Here is a 22,288-nt window from a genome sequence, read left to right on the forward strand (position 1 = left end):
ATTCCTCCCTGTTCCACCACACTTTGCTGATCCTTTCTGTCCCATGTCATCTTGCCTCCTCTCACTGAAGCAAAGGTGCGGGAGGAGTAGGAAAGAAGCTTGGCAGAAGGGATGCAGACTAACTTACGAATGCCAGGTCTGAGGAGGGTATCACATCAAGTAGCTATTTAGCATGGATATGGGAAGGGGAGCTGTGGGATAGCAAGCTGTGGGAAGCAGAGATGTTGAGCATGAGGAGTTGACTGAGGTGAGAGCAACGTGAAATGCTGACTGGGGTTATGGCTGGAAGCCCTCAGGTGGGTACATGTGTCTAATGAATGGTAACAGGGTGATCAGGAACACTGCTCATGAATTTACAAATCCTATTTAGCTACAAGTAACAAAAAGCCTCGCTGTCCTCAACCAGTACCCTACGGCCTTGATACCCGAGTTCTTTCTGAAACAAAACAGGAGGAGACACTTAAGAAGTCCTTAAATCTAGGTACGCCATCCCACCCAGCCTCAACTGCTGCTTCAGAAGGAGTTGGGCCTCCTCTAGGTACTGTATCACATCTGCTAGCTTCATTAGATGTCCTGGATAACTTAGAATTTCAAATGGCCCTATATATGCATATATATATATATCATTCCCTACATTAAGTTAGCATTCTTCATTCATTATGGTCCCAAGTACTTCTGAGTAGTCTTTCATCTGAAAAGACCTATAAATGAAAATTCAGTTGACTATGGCAAAATTCATATATAGCTCACCTGGCACCACTTTTTGTAACACTATTAACTTCTGGAAAGTCTAAACGATTTTGGTTCTACACCCGTTCCTGGAAGAACCATACACTGGATGCAAAGTGCTTTGATTTCTCAAGGCACAAGGAAATTCCTGTGTTGACATGGAAAGCGCTGACATCAAAGATTGATGTAGGGTGTTTTCTGGTTAAGTGGGGTATTTTTGCAGGTGGAGGTTATTCACAAGTTCCCTCCTTAAGGTTTCTCAAAACACTGTAAGGACGTTTATTGCAATTTCCATTTCAGCAGATGGTTACTGTTCCAGGAAAATTTATTGTACATGTAAAACCATACAGTTAGAATACTTAGGAAGGGGGAAGTCATCTGTCATGACAGAAAAATAGGACAGGAAGAAAATATGTTTCATTATAAACATACTATACAGTACTTTCTCTAAATATTTGTACATTCTTATCTGATCTTCATATATTGCAGAAAACAGAATTTACACAGAATAGCTGAACATGCAGAGAAAGCAGCTCTTTTCACAATAATGCATGTGCATTCCACTATTTCCTATTTATACTACCCTACAGAGAGGTCAAATAAACAAAGGGGCTTAAAATATAAACATTGGTTGTCAGTAGCTTTAAGGTTACTACGTTGGGAAACCTTATGTTCACTGCCTGATTACAACAGCTTTTCTTCTGGACATATATATTTTCTTCACAGTAATTTACAGAGTCAGAAGGATGCGTTGAAGTCGCAATGCAATCCTGTGGTCTTGTGATGTTAGGGCATACACAGACATACATGACATTCTTGGTATAGTGAGTAAGGTCTGGAGAATAACTAAGAGACAAATTAGACTGTGTTACTATTTGCAAAAAGATAAAAAAAAAAAAAGGCCACTATAGGCAATGAAGCTTGCCACTGCTTTAGGGCAAAATTTTGAATACAGAATTATTAAAAGAAATTCTAAAGATGCAAAGGAAAGGATCATGATCAATACCAGGCAACATATTTTTCTGGAAAAAGACCTTTTCAAGATTTAATATAAATTCTACCATGTTTGCAGGTCTGGTTGACAAAGGTAACAGAGCTTCTACATGTAATTTGTCCAAGCTTCCTTTCTAGTTAAGCACTGCATCTGATTTGAATGGCACATTAATTCATAAACAGATGGCTCATTGATAAATGAGGCAAAAAAGGTAAATGAAAAAAACCTCTTATTGAAAGGGTCATTTCTAATAAACTTATACATGAGTCTGCTTTTGTGCTGTTGAATTTTTAATAACTGTAGTGACAATTCAGGAGAAAACAACATCTCTGCTGGAAAAGTTTGTACATTAAAAAAAAAAAAAAATAATGCTTATGATGGGTCCAGCTACAAGATAGTTTGAACTGGGCTTACATCAACAGAATGTCCCCTCAAAGGTGATGAAGGAATATTTATCTCCAATTATAAAACCAGACTTAGTATAATAAACTTGTAGCTCAGTTATTCATACTGTATTCCATCAGATTTTTCAGCGTGATGCCCCCACACTGAATTTTGAAGTTTACATTACTCATGTAAACTGACCATGACAGTAACCAATCCAAAACAAACACTTATCAGTAAAATAAGACAGATAAAACTCCATTAAATAAAGATGCTTCCAAGACACTACAGCTAAGACACAATACATAAAGCACTGAGATGGGTACCCAGCCTTCAGTACTCAATTCATTCACTTCAACTAAGGTGAATATGTCCCCCCATTTTGCTTTTCCTATAAAGTCGCTGCTCTTTCTGCTTTTGGCCTTCAAATTTTAGGCTATTTATTTTCAAGGATGTGAAAAGTTCCTGGCCTTACATTTCCTGTCAAATACCTTGGATTTGTAACAGTCCAAAATACCACAACCTAACAGATTTTAGCAAGATAAATTATCTTCCAGAAAGCTAATGTTAAATTGGAAGAAGACAAGAGCTTACACTGAAGACTGGGCTAGTTCTCGTATCTTATTTTGCTGTGAAGAAAGATGAATATAGATAACAGCCTATTGGTAAACATGTACTACAGGGAGAGCTTTTATGTCCTGTTTCAGCAGTCTGAGGGAGAATAACACACAGGTAGAAACAAATTCCTTGTGCTACTCGTAATCAAGTGATTGTTTTTAAGGGGTAGGTGATTTCTTGTGCTGCTTCCAGTGGCGTGAAGTTCTGCCAGCAAAAGAGGATGTACACTGTCTGTTCTTGCTTTAAATTTGAGAAGACCTAGAGTCCTGGTATGTACACATGAACAAGGCAAATTCTCAATGACTGAACACATTTTAGGCAATGGGCTGGACACTTCCAGTTTTACGTCCTTTCCAAAAATAAAATTAAAAAAATGATACAGAAGCCATTTGCCATTTCCAGTAATTGCACAGTGCTCCTTCCTATGGAGTGCTGGAAAAATACTAAAAGGGCAAATGGCAGTACACACAGATGTTATGTCGACGGCTCTGATGCCATAAATCCATTGGCATAAAATAAGAGTCACAATAGTTTCTAACATTTATTTTAGGCTCTTTTTTCCTGTCCAATCATTATGTTATAAAAGGTGTTATGCAACTCCAGCTACTTGAAGGTTTTTACTGCTGAGTGATTTGGCAACTGCAATTTCTGTCTCTCTCTGTTTCTCTGTCTTTGTACATAGGCTAATTAAATCCACAGTCCCCAAATACGACCCCATTTTGTTTGACAGCCATTCTTCTGATTGCTAGTTGCAGGAATCAAATAAAGACATATTCCCAGCTGGCAGCTGAGCACACTCCAAGGAGGGTTGTGGTTAGTCTCTCAGGGAAGGTGCCGACTGCACTATTCTTACTGGGCTTCCTGTCTACAAAGCCACACCGAAGCATTGACGAAAGCTTGGGATGATGCCATGTGCTTCTTCGTGTGCCTTAAGGACAATGCCTGGTGCTACGCACAGATCACAAACAGACAAAGATGGAAGGAAATATGCAAAGGTAATTTACTATTAGACTGCTCCGGCTCTGCATTTTTTTTCTGTTCTCTTATCTAAAAGACTGCAGTCTGACTAAACTCGCATTTCCTAGAAATGCCACCATTGCCCAGTACATCCTCTTCCTCTTTTAGTGGGAGAAATTTAATTAATTCCTACAGCATTGCTCATACACACTGCATGTCACTGAGTACACTGATATATACTAAATACCAACTGAAATTAGTTGGTGTTTTCTGACAGATTTAAAACAGTCTCCTGTATATTAAAATACAGTGATCTGAATTCAGACCCCATGTCATAGAATCACATATTGATGTGATGAGTACCTTCAGGAAATGCTCAACCTCTCACAGGACCAAAACTTAATTACTTAACAAAATGCCACATGTCATTTTAGACAAATCCATCTCATATGACACTCCAATTTTACAAGTAGCAGTGAAATATTACAGCCCACTGGGCAAACAGAACAGATTTAAAAACATTGATTATGCCCAGACAAGCTGGTTTTATGCTAAAATACCCAGCAGGAAAGACTGGAGCCAGCCATAACTGAGTTCACAATCACTGAATAGCTGAGATTGGAGGGGAACTCTACACCTCCCTCAGCCCAACCCCTCTGCTCAGAGCACGTTCAGCCAGGGCAGGTTGCTCAGGGCCCTCTCCAGTCATGGTCTGAGTGTATCCAAGGATGGAGACACCACAGCCTCCCTAAAAAATCTGTTCCAGCATTTCCAGTCTCAGAGGATTTTTCTTCCCTTATGTTTAAATGGAATTTCCTGTATTTCAATTGGTTTCCATTGCCTCCTGTCCCGCCACTGGGCACCACTGAGAAAAGTCTGACCCTACCATCTTTACTCCCTCCCAAACCCCATCAGATATTTCTTACATTAGTAAGACTTCTGTAAGCTTCCCCTTTTCCAGGCTGAGCAGCCTCTCATATGTCAAACAGTCCATTCCATAAATCATCTTTGTGCTGCTGTGCTGGACTCACTCCAGTATGTCCACACCTCTCTTGTACTGTGTAGCTCAGCACTAGACTCACCATTTCAAGACGCATCTCAGCAGGGTTGAGCAGTGGGGAAAGATCACTTCCAAGATCTGATGGCAACGCTTTTATAAAGATAACTGAGGATGCTGTTGGCCTTCTGTGCCACAAAGGCACATTGCTGGCTCATGGTCAATTTGGTGCCCACCAGGACTCCTGGGTCCTTCTCTGCAGAGTTAGGCAGCCCCCAGCCTGTGTTGTTGCATAGGGTTATTCTTCATAACCTTTCTTTGCATTCGTCCTTTGCATTTGCCTTTTTTGAACCTCATAAGATACCTGTCAGCACATTCTCCATACCATCAAATTCTCTCTGAATGGCAGCATAACCACTTAGTCTGCCAGTCACTCCCAAATTTGTTCCACCTGTAAACTTGCTGAGGATGTATTCGGACCCACCATCCAGGTCATTAATGAGAATCTTGAACAGTATTGACATCAGTATCAGCTGCTTGTGGAACACAAATGCTGACTGGCAGCCAGCTGGACTTCATCCTGCTAATCACAACCATCTGAGTCAGCAGTTTTGACTATTCTCAGTTTTGACTATTCTAGCCCACACTTCATCAGTTAGTCTGCAAGGATGTTACGGGAGACAGCATTGAAAGCCTTAGTAAAGTTGAGATTAGCAATGCCCATTGGTCTGTCCTCACCCACTAAACTAGCCATCCCATCAGAGAAAGCTATCAGGTTGGTTAAGCATGATTTTCTCTTCACAAATCCATGCTGACTTCCCAGTCACCTTCCTATCTTTAATATGCTTGGAACTGACTTCCAGGAAGATGTGCTTTGTTACCATTCCAGGGATTAAAATGAAGCCAATCAGCATATTGTTCTCCAGTCACTCCTTCTTACAGATAGCAGTGACGATGTATTTCTTCCAGTCTTCAGGAACCTTTCCCAATTGCCACAACCTTTCAGTGATAATACAGGTCGCTGTCTCATTGACATTAGCCAGCTCCCTCAGCACTTGCAGATACTTCCCATCAGGTTCCATGGACTTCTGGATGCACAGTCTATTTAAATCTTTCCTAACCTGATCTTCCTTCTTCGTTTAAAAACAAAATATTGTTTTTAAAGTCTCATGTATCTAAAAGAATACAAAGAAATGACATATATTCTTAAAGGACTTAGAGGAATTATTTGAAGGAAATTTTTTTTCCTATTTTTTTTCTCTAAATATCTCCTACCTCCACAAAAGTGACTCTTCAGGGACTTTTTATTGGGATAAATGACAGGGAGAAGCCACGGCTTATTATCACCTCTGAAAAAAAAAAAATCAGTAATACAATGAATTTACCAGTACCGATCTCTTTTCAGGATAAAGTCAAAAAGCCACAGGTGGTTCAAAAGGCAAAGTAAAGTAATTCACTCCTTCCTGTCAGTCCCACACACAAATGCAGGGAATAGAAGGGAGGTACCTTTTCTACCAGTAAATAGGAACACATATTGCCTTACCACAGATGATTAGACTATCTTCGCGATATTATAAGGCCATTTTGAGGAAAAACATAGTAAATTACAAAGGAGAAATTATGCATTCAATGAGCTTGAAACTTAAAGTAAGTAAGTATATGTTTGTGGTATGCTGAAGTGACAAATGTGCTAATGGGATTTTGTAATGCTGGGAATCATGTCACAAGCAGAGGGTGACTATTCTTGTCCCTGCTGAGAGGCACAGTGCTTCTACAGAGTTATAGCACCCTTTAAGTACATGGAATAAATACATATAAAACAAATCAATAAAACCTAACAGAAAAACAACAGCAAAATTTCAGAGTATGAAAGATAAAAATACAAACAGATGATACAAGCTTTAGAAAAAAAATGGCAAAGGGGGCATGAAATTATTTGAAAGCACTTTAAAAGAGATTAATATCTGTAGAAGGGAACAGAAAGATCAGAAAAAAAAATAAATCAATTTCAGCTATGGATAACAGGGCAGAAAAAAAAAATGCAGGGAAAAACTCTAAAGATTAAGGGCTACTAGACATTGGAATATATTCTCAGGGGAGAGGTGTTACTTGAGTCATTTAAGGATGGACTAGACAAAGCCATGGAAAAAAGTATTGCATCAAATTATATATATACAGTAATGAATAATCTGCCATAGAAACAAATGACCTTAGAAGGTCTTTTCCATCTGTAATTTCTAAGGCTCTATGAAATATGAGTAATGTTCCACTAAAGAACTTGGTATCTATGGCAATTCACTAACCCTACTCTATTTGTGTTAGAATGCAGAGCACTGCTAGAAAAAGGTTTATTACCAAATAACCAGTGATTTTGAGGGAACCACTAAGGAGTGCCCAGCTAAAGCAAACTTGTTTGAGAAAGTACCACAGGAAGAGAAATTCTGGCTCTGGACTCACTGGCACTTGGTCTGCTGGTGCTAGATTTGAAGTGCATCAGAGATACTTAGGTTTTGGTTGGAAATGACAACTGAAGCCAAGCCACGCTCTCATAAAACAGTCCCTACTGTCTGAAATATCCATCTGCATTGGCAGACTCCTGAAAGGAAACCACTAGTTCGCGTTCAGTTTGTAGCCAAGACTGATGGCAAGGCAAAGGAGGGTACGGCAGAAGTAATTAGAAGAACCGGATAAGTAGGGCGATTGTTCACAATGAAAGGATGAGTGGAGAATCAATTATCCTCCTTACTCCCGAAAGTGTATTATAGATCTTTCCCTTTGGACAATGGGATCCACTGCTATACGCTTTTGATTGCTAATGGCAGGAGGAAATTTTTGTTCTGATGTTAAGATATTATCATTTATTTTTGCCTTTCTGATAGCCATTCCATTTCTGCTTCTATGAAATTAACAACATGTCCTTAACTTCAGGTCCTGATTGCTAATTCATTTTGTTCCCTTTGGTCTTTGATTCCAGTTTTACAATATTTTTTTTTCTTCTTCTTTCATTACTGTGAGTCTACTTTCTATGCTATTTTTCTCAGTACTGTGGAAGGGAGGGTGATTTGCTTTATACATGACAATGAGAAGTTCAAACATCTCCATGTGCAGTTCTTTTTAACTACTAGAATTGACACTGAGGTCTACAGATAGTATTTGCCCATTTAACAGGTGATGGTGCCAGTAGCATCCATTAAGAACACAGCTGGACAGCTCAGATCTACTCATTTAGAAACTGTTCAGCTAAGTGGGAGGGTTCCCACATCACCACCAAGCCTTACATTTGTAGAATTAAGGGGAATGGAAAATTAGGAGAGTGCTTCAACTTCAGAGGCTGCATGAACAACAGTAGTTGTAGCTGAGACAAAAGAATTGTTTCCCAACTGCTGTGAAGTGCTTTTACTTCCTTTCTTCTAACACCATTCAACCTTCCCAAACAACTCATTATTCATTAAGGTTTTTTTTTTTTTTTTTTTTTTTTTTTTCTCTATAAAAGCAGTAGAGTGATTTCAACCCAAGGTCAGGCATCAAACTCAACAGCTGTTCTTTTTTCACACTTCCCGAAGATCTCAATTTCCATTCCACCGCGTACACTAATTCTTTATTCTGTGCATTCAGTTTAAGGGTCAATATTTCCTTCCCTTAGGGGATTCAGCATTAAGAAGAAAACATTACAGGTGGCAGAGTCTTTTGTCACTGCCATTCAAGGTTCTGCCCTGGTTAAAAAACCTAGGGGAGGTCTTTAACAGGTTGCTGCCTTTGATCTGAATATGTTCCTTCAACATCATCTGTCCCAAATTCCTGTGGAACTTGAAGATTCGTACCTACAGGTATGGCAAATTTTTAGATGGAAGCTTGGATTTTTTGCTTACACTGTGTATTTTTCCAAAATATATATTTTTTTTTTATTCCTGTGAAAACCTCAGAATCAAAAATAAAAAAGAGGTCGGTCATCCAAATTTTAGTTGTGCCTTGCACACAACTAACACTTCTGAGAGGAACAAGTACTCAGTGACCTGGAGTGTAATGAGAAATACTGATTTGAGAATGAGGATAAACAGCTTCAAAATGACCTGAAAGGGTAGATGGGGTTTCAAATTCTCCTCTGAAGTGAAACAGAGATAAAATGTCATTTTTAGTTTGTTAAGTTTAATTTGTTAAGAACGGCCATAGAGGAATCATCGATATAATTCTGTATACATGTCAGAATTTAGCTTGATGTCAATATACAAATATTGGAGAAATATTTTTAATGTCCTTAAAATGGCAGGTTCTTCAGTCAAATAATAGGAGTGCTGTACACATGATAATAGTTTATAAAAGATGAAAACTCAAAGTCTACCCTTGCGTGATCAAGTCACATGGGAAAGTACCACAAACTTATTCACTGTTAATTACTTCTCCATTAAAGCAAAACTTTACTTCTCCTTATTTAATTAATATATTTCTGTAGTTTAGGCAGAAAAGAAAAAATGTACTGTGGCCACTGAAGCACTATATCTAAGCTATTAAAAAATAAAGCCTTGGAATATGAAAAGTCAGACATCCGACTCCTGAGGAAAATAAGTTTAAAACTCATATTGAAATACTGTCCTCATGATAACCTCCAGTGCCTACAGCTTCCAGGGACCAACACAGTTACCATCATCACCACCACAACATACACAGTACAAAAAACAAGGCTGGATGAATCGAGAAATCGAATTAGCTGCTGTTTGTTTATAGGCGAGGACACATGAAGATTTGCTGCCACCTACATACTGCTCTTTTCTGGGTTAATTAAAAATAAGGAATTCTAAAATAAAGGCATTTACAACAATTACACCTGAGCTGGTATGCAAACTAATAATATGTACAGCATATTATTAAGTATGTTAAGCATTGTTAGGTATTTTTAAGTATTGCTAAGTAGTATAACAGTAAAACAGACTGTCTTTATGGAATAACTCCTACTAACATGAAACAGAATACAGTAATGTCACAGAGAACTATTATTGACCCAACAGCACAAAAGCTTCTGTTCCTCTGTAAAACAAGGAAGAAAATAAACCCTTTGCTTTTAATGAGTTGCAATCATTATTCCCCCTTTTATGTAGTGGAATTCAGACATTATACTGTGATGTACAATGTAGATAAATGAAGATGAAAGTGAACAAATTGTTCTTCACATCTGTCTTTCTGTAATTAAAGGAGTGTGGTGCACTTGCTATATAACAACAATGTTCCCACGAAGTGATCAACATTAAATCCAGACTATAGCTGAAAAAGTAACAAGTACTTTCCTACAAGCAGTCAGTATTTTATCACAGTTATAAGTAATTGGGTAACATTTGCTGTTAAACACTGAACTTTTAAATGGTCATTACAGTTACCTGAATCTGAAAGCAAATGCATTCAGCAGTAGCAGTTCAAAACACAAACAGACTGTATCTGCATCTTTAGTCCCTAATTGACTTCACTAACTTGATTTTTTTTTTTTTTTCTAAAAAGAAACAAGGAGTTGCATCAATAGCAAGGCAAGCAATTTATTTCTTTTATTTTTTCATATCTCTGGAAGATATGATAGTGTTTAGTGCCTCCTCACTGACAAGATAGCAAAATTTTATCTATTAGAAAAAAGAAAGAATGTCCAAATCTTATTTAAGACAAACATGCAAACTACGGTACTCAGAGGGCTACTTTCATGTTGATACTGCAAGACTGAAATACAAAGTCACAAATCTGGCCTCTCAGCACAGTTGCCCACTTCACGAGAGTTAAGATAGCTGATGGAATAACAAGCAAGATGTTATGTCCATCATTTCTTTCATTAAAATGTGTGAGTCAAAATACTGTGGGATCTGTATTTCTCCAGGGTATTTTTATAGCTAGGTATTTCTGCCCACTCAGTTTGTAAGCATTTATTCAATAATATTCAGCTTGTCTTTTGAAGCATGGCAGCATTTTTGCTTTGGTGTTTTTGTCTCATATGCAGACAATGGATGCCTGCAGCCTGTGTGCAACAATAGCACATTTTGCATATAACAAAAGAGAATGAAGAGATACATCAAAATGGAAGGAAAAATAAGATTTGTAGGTCTTTACTTTGCTTTCAGATGCCTGGAAATGAACTAGCTGGGTTTAATCCTAAATAGATTTTCAGCTACTCATCTAAACAGATTAGCACTTATGATAAAAACCTTGCAAGTTCCAGTCCTTACATTGTAATAGTTGACGCTTATTTGGAGTCTCACTTCCACTCTCTGTTACTTCCACTTAACTTCGGGAATATCAGCAGTCCTGCTGATTTCACTGAGAGTTTTCAGGAGCTCAGAGCTCAGCATGAATTCAAATGCTTTACTGGCCTTAGCTCAAGATATCTGGCAGAAATGTCCCAGTTTTGCTTTGAAAACATATTAAATGGAAATAGCTCCCTCTTCTGTTCTTACTGAGACCAAGTCAGTCCCCTAAAGTAATCCAGCTACTGCAAACTACTGACTACAGCAGTGGAGCACAGTACTGCAGTACAGCGCACAGAATGGTGCCCTGGGGATGTCCCCTTTTAGACCAGCTTCTCTTTTTCTGCTGACTCCACAAGCACTACACAAGACTGGGAAATGTCAGCACGTCCAGCTACAGATGAGTGAAGTCAGTACAAGTGATTTCTTGATCAGAGAGTCTTCCCAAAGAATTTTATCCAGTCCAACATGTAAATAATGCTCATAAATAACCAACAGTATATTAATTGCTTAACAAATACCAGGAGTACACCTACTCTTATCAGCTTTGTTTGGGAGCTGTCAAAAGCCCACTGAAGCTGTATTCTCTACTTCTGTTAATCCTAAAGCATTTTGAAACTGGAAAGGATCGAGTGGTGGGTTAGCACTACCTTATATGCTCAGTCAAACTATATGGAACAAAAGCCATATGGAGTCAGACCCCAGTGTTTCTGATTTCTGAGTCCCTTATGAGCTGGCTTTGTGCACTTCCAGGAATCTGCAGGCACCATTTCCAGTTCAGCAGCAGTCACACTTTTATTGTCTAGCTTCAGCTTTTATTTGACACATCTCAGGGTGCCAATACTGTACATAAAGGAGAACTGACCTCTTGTGGATTTTAAGACTTCAGATTGTAGTACTTTGGCCCATCATTCAATAGTCTTTTTCAAATAAGGTATGCTAACACAGGTAAATAACTACATAATGTTGGTTGCTGTTTTCAGTTGCTTTTTGGTCCCAGACAGGAAGCAAGTGCCACTCTGACCCATTTGTACCTTCAGCAGACATGAAGTTTGTTAACTCCCACAACCCCTAACACAAATGAGGACAGACCCACTATATAATCATTTCCTCAAGATCTCAACAGGGCCTTGTCACTCTGTTTCCCAAGATTAAAAAGAAATTAAACTGGAAAAAATAAATAAATAATAATCTGTGGTTGGAGTTTCACCATATCAGTGAGGGTTTTTTTTTAGCACTTAAAAAACCACCAAACTAGCCATCAACATGGATCAAGTTACATTTAATAAGACAGATATACTACTTCATGGCCCACATCATATGATGTTGGCATCATGTGCCTTAGTTTATGAAGCAGGAGGTGGTATAAACCACACATTTCTACTGAATATAACACATTCTCACCTCTAGCACTTAGAGTGCAGTACAAGAGCAACTTGCAGGGTGCCTGAGCCCTGTGTATGATTTTACTGACTTTCTGTGTGAGCTGCTGCATACAAGTTTCTCTATACCTGCTATAGTGTTTCCATCTGTACTATGGGCAAAGAGATAGCAATGCCTTTCTTAAAGTTTGAGAGCTGAAGATGAAAAGCACTAGGTATGAGGCAATTGCTTTTACTATGATGATTTTCTATAGGCACAGACATGGCACTGTTGGCTTGCACTGCTCAAACTCAGTGCATCTTCAGCAGTTCAGAATTTTAGACTGGTTTAGCTCTGGTGGATGACTGAGCCTGAAGCTTTTCAAAACCCACACCAACTCACAGACCCACTGTGAAGCCAGCTTTGTGATGTTGCTGTCTGGAGACAGAAAAAAAAGCCCGAACTATGTATTTGGAGCTCATAGAAAGAGTCTCTCTAAACCTTTTATAACAATGTGAAGCAATGCAGTCCAAAATAAATAAATAAATAAATAAATAAATAATCTGAGTGAACTTTGAATAAAATACTTTGAGACACAGGAGCAGTGTGGATGCAGCATCGTGGTGCATGGGGATGCTAATTGGGCTCAGTCTAAACACTCTAATGATATGGGATATCCTGCTTCAAAAACTCACCACAGTGTCTCGTTGTGGTACATCACTGTGCTGGTAGCTAAACCAGTTTGTTTGGGCATAGCTTGGATAGCTCGACACAGAACTGCACTGAGCCACGTGGATATGCCTATGCCCTTGGCTGGTGTTCCTTCATTTTATCTTCTGAGGCTTTTCTGGATGTACCACTACAGTGCTGAGAGTGGTAATTAACACTGTTTCCTAAGATGTAGGTGACATCTGCAGGTGGGAGTCACTTGTACTGCATGTATGTCTGAGGTTTAGTGGTCTGAGTCTGAACTAGTAACGCTCAGCTCCCTTTATAGGCAGCTAAAGGAAACCAGAACCTATGGGGTCTCTCCACTGACCAAGAAAGGAGTCCTAAATGGTTTGGGATTTCAAAAGTAGTAATTTAAATCTTAAAACTTCTCTGCCTTTCAGCACTTTCACCTCTGCTTCTCATCAATGAAACCAGAATGCATATCTCAGTCTCTTTTAGTCCTTCATCATATTTCCTTGACTTTCTAGTACAATATTCATACAAATATTCTTACCTGAGGCCTGATAACCAATTCTCACTTTTCTTGAGGGACCTTTCTTTCTTCTCTTTTCCAGTCCCTGAATGTCTGTGAGAGGCACTCACTTTAAGGCTTTTTTCATTGCTTTCTGTACAAAAGCTTGGAACCAATTTTCTTTCTTCTGTCTTCGTCCTCCCTCTTTCAGAGAACAGTTTGGCAAAAAAGTCATCTGTATCTTTGGGGATGTTTCTTAGTTTTTCAGAAGCTGAAATCATGTGTGAGCTTGATAAAGTCCTTGATGAAAACTCAGTATTTACTTGTGTTGAAGATTCTTTACTTTCTTGAGAATCAGTGCTTGGGACACTCAGGTCATTTCCTTCCTCTTTTTCACCTTTGAGCTGTGCTGCGCTGCTTATGCTAGTGGAGCGTTTTGAAAGCCTCCTTTTCTGCAGATCCTAGAAATAAGTTCCATTAAAACTATAGATTTGAATTTGAGTATCTTTACACAAACATGGAAAGCAAAGGAAAGCTCTATCACTAACACTGGGCTAAACAATTTATGATTAGAAACCAGCTAAAGAGTAAATTAGGTTATTTCTTTTGTATAATAAACAGAGAAAGACATACACTTTTACTTACAATTTGAACAGTATTAAAGATGCTATATACTTTAACAACTGTTTTCTTTTACCCAAGAACATCAATTAAGTAGCTTATAAAAGCTTAGTTTGGGGGTTGTACTCAGAGAACCCAGATTTACATGCCATTTTCCTGTTAAAGATATCTAGTCTTTTTTTCTGAACCAAAACTCTTTAGAAAAAATCCAAGTAATTTATTTAACTTTCATATTTACTTCAGTATTAGCAAAATTAAATGTTTAAAATCCTTCAATTTTTATAAGCTTAATTTTACTTTAGAATTGTGTTTTAAAAGCAATTATTGACAGAATATGGTCTATTTGGACCAATTTAGAAACATAACTTTAATGAAAGTTATGTTTTAATTCCATACTGCTACTGATTAAATGTGGGGCTTCAGAAAAACCTGTGGAGATCAGACACCCATAGCTAAGAAAACTTTAAGATCTAAAGTAAAGAAGCAATTTCCTAAGGCTGAAAATCCCAGCTGTCAAGAGAGATGAGATATCAAAAGTGGAAAACATTTATAAATAAGTGCTGCAACCAAAGATCACAGATCTGTGTGCAGTGGTTGTTCCTGAAACAGTCTGACTTTCTGAATTAACCACAACCACTGCCCTAACCTGCCACATCTTTTCAGAGCACAGATTTCATATTAGCATGCAGAAGCTACTTGAATATTATTTGCAAATTACTTCGTTGCAGAAAGTTACATATAAAATCTCTGGTCATGCCCAATATTTTATAAGCACTGGAAATCACCTCTGGTGAACTTGCTACTGGTCCAGCCATCATTCCTCTGACAATAAGACCAGACCTGGGCCTGTTCTTGTCCTTCACTGTTGCTTGAAGCTCTTCAGAAATCATTGTTGCTTTTAAATCTTCTTGACTATCTTTTAACTTCTTATCCCCATCAGAGGTTGATTGGCTATTGCATATTGTCTCCGTATGGCATTTTTCACTTTTGTGCTGGTGTTTTCTGGATGAAAGGATTTTATCTAGTGGATTCTCAACATGGTATCTACAAGAAAGAAAAAGAAACAAAAATTCAAACAGCCAAGTGATACTAAATGAAATCAATGAAAACAGCACCTTGGCAAATTAAATCACTGCTGTCAAGTTAAGTTGCATGCAGTGGTACTCAAATACAATCACTTTTCACTTAACATCTTTATGTAGGTCTTCAGCAGATTATTTCAATATTATTACTCTGTGTCACAATATGTTTAAGAGTTTATTTTAATCTTATGTTTACTTATTTTGATATGTACCATATTAAAATAAATAAATAAAGCCTAAATAAATAAATAAAGTAAGTCATATATTTCAAATGAGATAGCTCCTAGTGATAGGACTAGAGGGAATGGCCTCAAGTTACGCCAGGGGAGGTTCATGTTGGAAATGAAGAGACATTTTTTCTCAGAAAGAGAAGTCAGGCGTTGGGATGGGTTGCCCAGGGAGGTGGTGGAGTCACTGTCCCTGGGGGTGTCCAAAGAAAGGTTGGACGTGGTGCTTGGGGACATGGTTTAGTGGTGACATTGGTGGTAGGAATGAAGAGCAGAAATGTCTCCTCATTTCCAACCTGAACCTCCCCTGGTGGAACTTGAGGCTATTCCCTCATGGAGATCAGAGCCTGTGGTGCGATGGGGGGGTCCTTCCTCACAGACCTGTGCTGCCCCTCACCCCTCACCCCCACTGATCTGCAAGTGTGGCTTTAACATTGCCCCTTGACGTGTGTATGTATGTACAGTATGCTTGCTGTGAGGGGTACGTGTAAATGTGGGTATTTAGGCGAACTCAAGACCCCCCTGCTCACAACTTTAACCCCCAGTGGAGGACTACAACCATAGAGTGCCCTCCAGCGCAAGGCGGAGCGTCCCCTTAACGCCCCACTTCCTTAGCAACCACGGCCGCTCTGGAACTCTATCGCGGTGCCGTTGCGCGGCGGGCGGGGGAGGAAAGCGCTCCGCTGCCAATGCGCATGCGCTGAAAGGGCTATAAGTAACGGGGAAGGGAGGGCAGCGCCATTTTGTGGAGGTTGGGGGGGCGGGAGCGCGCGTCGCCGTGCCTCGGTCTCAGGGTGTTTCCTCATTAGGAAAAGCTTTTTGCTGTAATAAAAGGATCTTAAGACACTCAAGAGGCTTACAAAGAGATTAGGGTGTCTCGTAGAGTGGGGAGAAAGTGCAGGTCTGAGGCAACTGAGCTGGGGTAGTGTCACACAGGGGAGTGAGGACTGCTCTGTATATGACACAAACCCCTCCATATGAAAAAATACATATATATTTGTTTATTTTTCCTCCCTGCACTGCATTCTCAGCAAGTATCAATTCCTGAGTGGTCACATCCACTCAACATCTTGGTTTTCTTCCCCAGTGAGTGTGGACTTGCTGGGGTTTTGGAAGTGCTAACAGCACAAGTGCAGCTAGCTTGAGCGTGCTGTATTCAGGATGAGTAATAAAATGGGATTAATACCCTAGGAATTGGGGTGGAGAAGGTCAATTACTTCTACGTGCCCATTTTAAAAGCTTTCTGTGAAAGCACAATTGGGGTTGGTCCTCCCATTTTGAGACACTAACAAAAATTGAAAGACTTTGCTATGTGCTATTTTCAAATACTTTCAATGATAAAAATGACTAAGCCTATACTGTATGCAACGGTAACGAATGTAAGAATGTAGGCCTTGCTTTTGACTGTCTAAAGCAACGGTATATTCATAGTCTGAGTGCAGGTGGTTAGTTACCCATCAGACTATATAATTCAGTTTGAATACTTTCCAGTTTACCACGCATAGAAGCTTAAATTTGTATGTGCTTCATTGACTGGAAGTTGTAGTTGAGATTATCAAGTCTTTGTAGTCTCTAGGGAGTATAAAAGAGGGCGGCTTACTTGAGAGATGTTAATAATTTGGAATTTCACGTTTTGTGTTATTAAGTTAACTAATACAAGGTGCTGTAGCTGAAGGTATAAATGACAAACCACTTCACACGATTTCACTTAAAAAAAAAAAATAAATAAAAATTAAATAGGGCAAAGAGAAATCAGGACTGTACCTGGAGGTTTGAGTTTTGCTCTCATCAGGCATACTGGCACTCCCAAATGCATGATCTTCATCTGAGAAGTCAGGTGGATGAGATGTTGAGCTCTTACTTTGAGGAGCTGACAGAGTAGAACTTGAACTGGTGATTTTGGAGGTCCCACGGTGCTCAAGGAAGTAATTAGTAATAATTTCAAGAAGTGTTTTAAGTGGGTTCTCCTTTGCCTATTCAAGAAGAAAAACAAAGTTCTTTGTGACTATTGGAAATCTTTATTAGTCTTGCTGCAACCTAAGATGGGATGGGGTTTTGTAGAGTAGCTGAACATGTGAACTATATTCCAGAGTCAGCTGTGGCTCTACAAACAATAAAGGGAGAAGCTGCAGGGAGTATCAAGACCTCCCAAGATTTTGATGTGTTAAATGAAGTAAGCATCACACAAGTAACAACCTGTCTTCAGCTAAATATTGAGAAGTATGGTAGCTATACCAGAGTACACTTCTAATCACAGAATTGTAGGGGTTGGAAGGGACCACAAGAGATCATCGGGTCCACTCCCCCTGCCAAAGCAGGTTCCCTAGAGCAGGTTGCCCAGGTAGGCGTCCAGACGGGCCTTGAATATCTCCAGAGACTCTATAACATCCCTGGGCTCCAGTGCTCCACCGCCCTCACCATGAAGAAGTTCTTTCGCATGTTGGTGCAGAAGTTCCTGTGCTCCATTTTGTGGCCATTGCCGCTTGTCCTGTCCCCACAAACCACTGAAAAGAGGTTGGCCAAATCCCTCTGCCTCCCACGCTTCAGGTGTTTGTAAGCATTGATAAGGTCCCGTCTCAGTCTTTTCTCCAGGCTGAACGGACCCAGGTCTCAGCTGTTCCTCACAGGGTAGACGCTCCAGGCCTCGTATCATCTCTGTGGCCCTCCACTGGGCTCTTTCCAGGAGATCCCTGTCTTTTTTGTACCGGGGAGCCCAGACCTGGACACAGTACTCCATGTGAGGCCTGACCAGGGCATAGTAGAGGGGAAGGATCACCTCCCTTGACCTGCTGGCCATGCTCCTTTTAATGCATGCCAGGATCCCGTTGGCCTTCTTGGCCACCAAGGCACACTGCTGGATCATGGCCAACCTGTCGTCCACCAGGACCCCCAGGTGTTGCCTGGGCAACTTCTGAAGAATTTAGAATGAACTGCAAATAATACCTGACACACAAACTCTTATTTAACTGTGGTGTGTTTTTTTTTTCTTTTTTTGTTTTGCTTTGTTTTGTTTTGTGTGTGTGTTTTTTGTTTGTGTTTGTTTTAGTAATCATGAAAGATGGATGATATATATATTGCCTTTTCATTAAAAAAAAAAGTCTATGGCTTAAAAAATATAATGTCTGCTATAGTAGTACAGTTACTAGGTAGTATAGTATAGTATAGTAGTACAGTTACTAGGGAGATTTGTTTTTTTTTAAAGTGACCTAGTAGTCCCACCATTAACACTATTCAAAAAGCATCATGATGCTTTGAGCTAACAATGAGCAGAATTGGGTCTAGGGACTAATTGGGAATTACCTACTGATGTCCCTGACATCAAACATTGTGGTCTATATTATATTTCAAAGAACAGTAAATGCGAAGAGTATAATTCTGTCTGTCAGATCTTACATAAAGATGTAAATAGAAATGGGCATAAAGAGAGAGTTCCAAAATTGAATAGCCATAATAATGGAAAAGGTGTTGAAGTGAATAACTGCTCCTAGTTTATTGGAGGATTTGTAACAAGGATTCATTAACTGCCTGGTTCTCGGCTTAGTCCCATGAGCTTTAATGCAATCTCAATTAAACGTTGTGCTCTCCATTACTTCAGAGAATTATAAGTGTGTCCACAGCAATGCAGCAGCAGGCACAGGCTGTGGTGTGGACATAACGCTGCAGTCTTGATTTATCTGACCTAGTTCCATAGGTCTGAGACCAGATTCTGGGGAGCACCGTCTCTTTCCTTACCTTGTTCTGTTTGTACAAGGAGTGCAAATGTAGGACATTTCGAAGTTCATTCCTGTTATTGATGCTAAGCGCAGAGCGTGGAAGCTCTCGGTCCATGGTACTGATAGTTTTCTTCAATCCCTGAAAAGTCCAAGCAGGACATACTAGAGTACCTGAGACAGTACAACCAACCAAAGCTTTCATTATTCACTTTGTTGCATGCAATATGAAATTTCTGGGTACATTAAAATGGTAGAAATTAATAACATTCTAAGTGCTACAACCTGTACTTTAATGAGACAATTTAGCATTACTACAGCTGACATAAAAAATACTAAAGATGATACTGCTGTCAGTGAGGTGGAAATAACCAAACGTGGGAAGAAAAAATTAAAAAAAAAAAAAAAAAAAAGACCCCCATGCGTCTGACTTCAGCTACGTAACAGCTTCTCCTAAGATCTGAGTGGTCTGTGTGAAGGCCTCTGCCTTCCTGGGCTTCTGGTTCAAATAATTCCAGGAATACCAAGTTGGCTTTTTCTATCAAGGTGTGATACAGCTTCTGAATGGGATTCTGACCTATGTAATTACAAAGTCTGAACATCAAGCGTAGTCTATGTTTTGGCAGGTTCAGAAAAAAATTCAGGGCCTTTATCCTGATCACATTGTTCTGATCAGTGTCTATGTTGGAAATCAGTCTGATCCTCATGGCATCAACTGGTTCAGGGTCTTCATGTGGTTCAGTACATGGTGGTGGTTTATAGGATCATATGGACATCATACTAAAATTGTTACAGGTGAATCCAATTATAGCTTTCATTCTATTAAAAAAAAAAAAAAAAAAAAAAAAAAAAAACTAAATCCCTTGGATGATTTTTTTTAAAACTGAAATTAAAAATTAGCATCTCCAAGCCTATTCCACTTGTTCACCACACTTCAGACTTCCTCAGGTGCTTTGAATTTATAGTCAGCATACATGGGTATGATCATGGGTATCATACAGAGACAAAATGTATGGGCATCACACTTTATAGAGGGGAAAGGATTTATCATGTAATACCGGAATGAGCTTCTGAGCTAACTTTAGTAGTACAACATCAGACAATTTTTGAGAAACAAAGCCCCAGTGAATGATTATTATTACAAGAAGGAATTTTCTGCTTTTTTTCTGCAGATTAGTGTTAGTGTGCTGTGAATAAGTGGTGGCAAATAGGATGGTTCTCACAGCTGGTTCTGAGGAAGATTTGGGGAAAGGGGAAGGAACACTTGTGCAGAAACAGAAAAGTTTGACAGCACAGTGTGTAATATGAAACAGCTGCTGCAACTAAAGCATAAAGTATTAATGGATATGGTATGGTCTGTTTTACCAGCAGGGCATTCTCTTTCCTTTTCTGATTTTCTTCAATTTTACTTTTAAAAGTATGTCAGAAGTGTGACAGTGTTTCATTTGAAAAATCTTCCCAGTCAGATATTGTAAGGTACTGTTCTCTCATACTTCTGGAAGTAAACGGCAGGTAATGAATTCTGCACTGGAAATTCTGTTGGCAAACGTTTCACCTTTGTTCACTAACATTGAGAATGTGCCTTAGTAGGCTGGATGCAAAACAGATGAAGGAAAGCAAAGTTTCTCTAGCAGCACTTCACCGCACAGTGGTTGCTTAGGTTCTGGTACAACCAACTCATTCCTGACACGGGAGGGTAGGGGATGGGGATGGGGGGGAAAGGGGGGGGGGTGTTTCTGCAGTGTTTCCTTTGGATTGAGCATAAATGCAAGCAGGTAATTTTACCTGGAAATGTGAAGGTGTCTTTTCCTCTGCTCAGTCCCAGTCTACCCACACCCAAATGATTTCTATTATGAAGTTTTGTTGGTGGTGCCTTTTTATTAAAAAAAAAAAAAAAAAAGTACAGTGGCCGCTTGCTTCCCCTTCTCCCTTTCCTGCCAGATAAATCTGCTGTCTGCCAAACTAATACAGAACACCACGAAAAGACACATGTGACCATTTTCTTTAGCACCAGTACCTCTTGTTTTGTTTTGTTTTAGTATTCATCTGGGAAGCTGTGTGCATCTCTTGTAAAAAGAAGAAGGGTAGAAATAGGACAAAGCGAGGACAATAGATAAGCAATTAAGGGGGAAAACAAAAGCTGGAATCAGCATGTCTTGACTTGTTTTCTTTTGCAGGCGCCTGTGGGTATGAATCAGGTTTTCTCAAACAAGCAGGAAGCTGCCTTCCATGATCAGAAATAGAAGGCATTGTGGGAGATGTAGTGCAGACACTCACCCTAGCAGCTTGTTGCGGTTCAAGTCTGGCTGCTTTAAGGCTGGAAGAATCCCCCCCCCCTCCCATTATTCCTTAATCTTTAACATTTGTCGTGTGTCATTCCCATTTTTTCCTAATGAGAAAATCGAGAGAAAGTTACCTTTCTACTGAGAAATTCCCTCACCAGTGATGCAGCCACTTCTTCCACAAAGGAGTTGTCCATTTTTTAGCCCAAAGCGCGCTCGGGGGGCGTATCCTTTACTTCATCCGACAAATCATTCAAGCCCGACAAAACATCCGAGCCCGCCGGCATGGCAGCTCCTTGGTGCCATGGAGCAGCAGCAGGGCCGTGTTGCTGCAGAGAGCCGGTGTCATCGGAAGCAGGGAGAACTCCTCCCCCGGGAGCAGTTCTTGGTGCTGGGAGAGCTCGCAGGGTAACGCCGCTGCAGGCATCTCAGTAATTGCTTGAAAAACCCAGGAGCTGCTCAGTAATAAAATTTGAGAAAGGAGTGTTTAAATCTTAGAGTCATCAAATTTTAAAGTCATAGAATCATTGAATATTCTGAGTTGGAAGGGAGACACAAAGATCACTGAGTCCAACTCTTAACTCACTTAAAGAAGCATAGTTACATGCAAGCTATCACTCCCGTGCTAATGCTACTTCCAAACGTTGTGTTTCTTCTCCTTGAATTATCCTCTTGTTTAATACAACAAAAATGCAGCTGTTAAATTAAGCCTTGTCGCTCATATTAGTGAGATGTTACCCTCAATTCAGTCTTTCCTTTCAGGCTGAACCTACCAGCTCTACAACATGATTGTGGCACGTCACACTTGGGGACCTGATTTAGTTTGGAGAGGACCTCCAGAGGTCATTGTAGTCCAACACCCTGCTCAAAGCAGGGTTAAATTAGATTTGATTGCTCAGGGTAGCAGTGTCCAAGGATGGAGATTTC

General features: G+C 39.6%; 1 protein-coding gene across 1 annotated transcript in view; it reads right to left on the bottom strand.

Annotated features, from left to right (window-relative positions):
• The window catches only part of MINDY4 (MINDY lysine 48 deubiquitinase 4), a gene marked incomplete at its 5' end in the record, with an annotated part of 80,298 nt that extends 58,740 nt beyond the window's left edge, over window positions 1–21,558 (bottom strand). Inside the window, 5 exons of the mRNA XM_084306846.1 lie at window positions 13,482–13,900; window positions 14,846–15,104; window positions 17,134–17,342; window positions 19,102–19,221; window positions 21,496–21,558. Coding sequence (XP_084162972.1) covers window positions 13,482–13,900; window positions 14,846–15,104; window positions 17,134–17,342; window positions 19,102–19,221; window positions 21,496–21,558 — 1,070 coding nt within the window. The remainder of the gene's footprint in view (window positions 1–13,481; window positions 13,901–14,845; window positions 15,105–17,133; window positions 17,343–19,101; window positions 19,222–21,495) is intronic.
• Between the last annotated feature and the right edge of the window lie 730 nt (window positions 21,559–22,288).

The sequence above is a fragment of the Netta rufina genome, assembly GCF_964035555.1.
Source record: "Netta rufina genome assembly, chromosome: 2".
Lineage (NCBI taxonomy): Eukaryota > Metazoa > Chordata > Aves > Anseriformes > Anatidae > Netta > Netta rufina.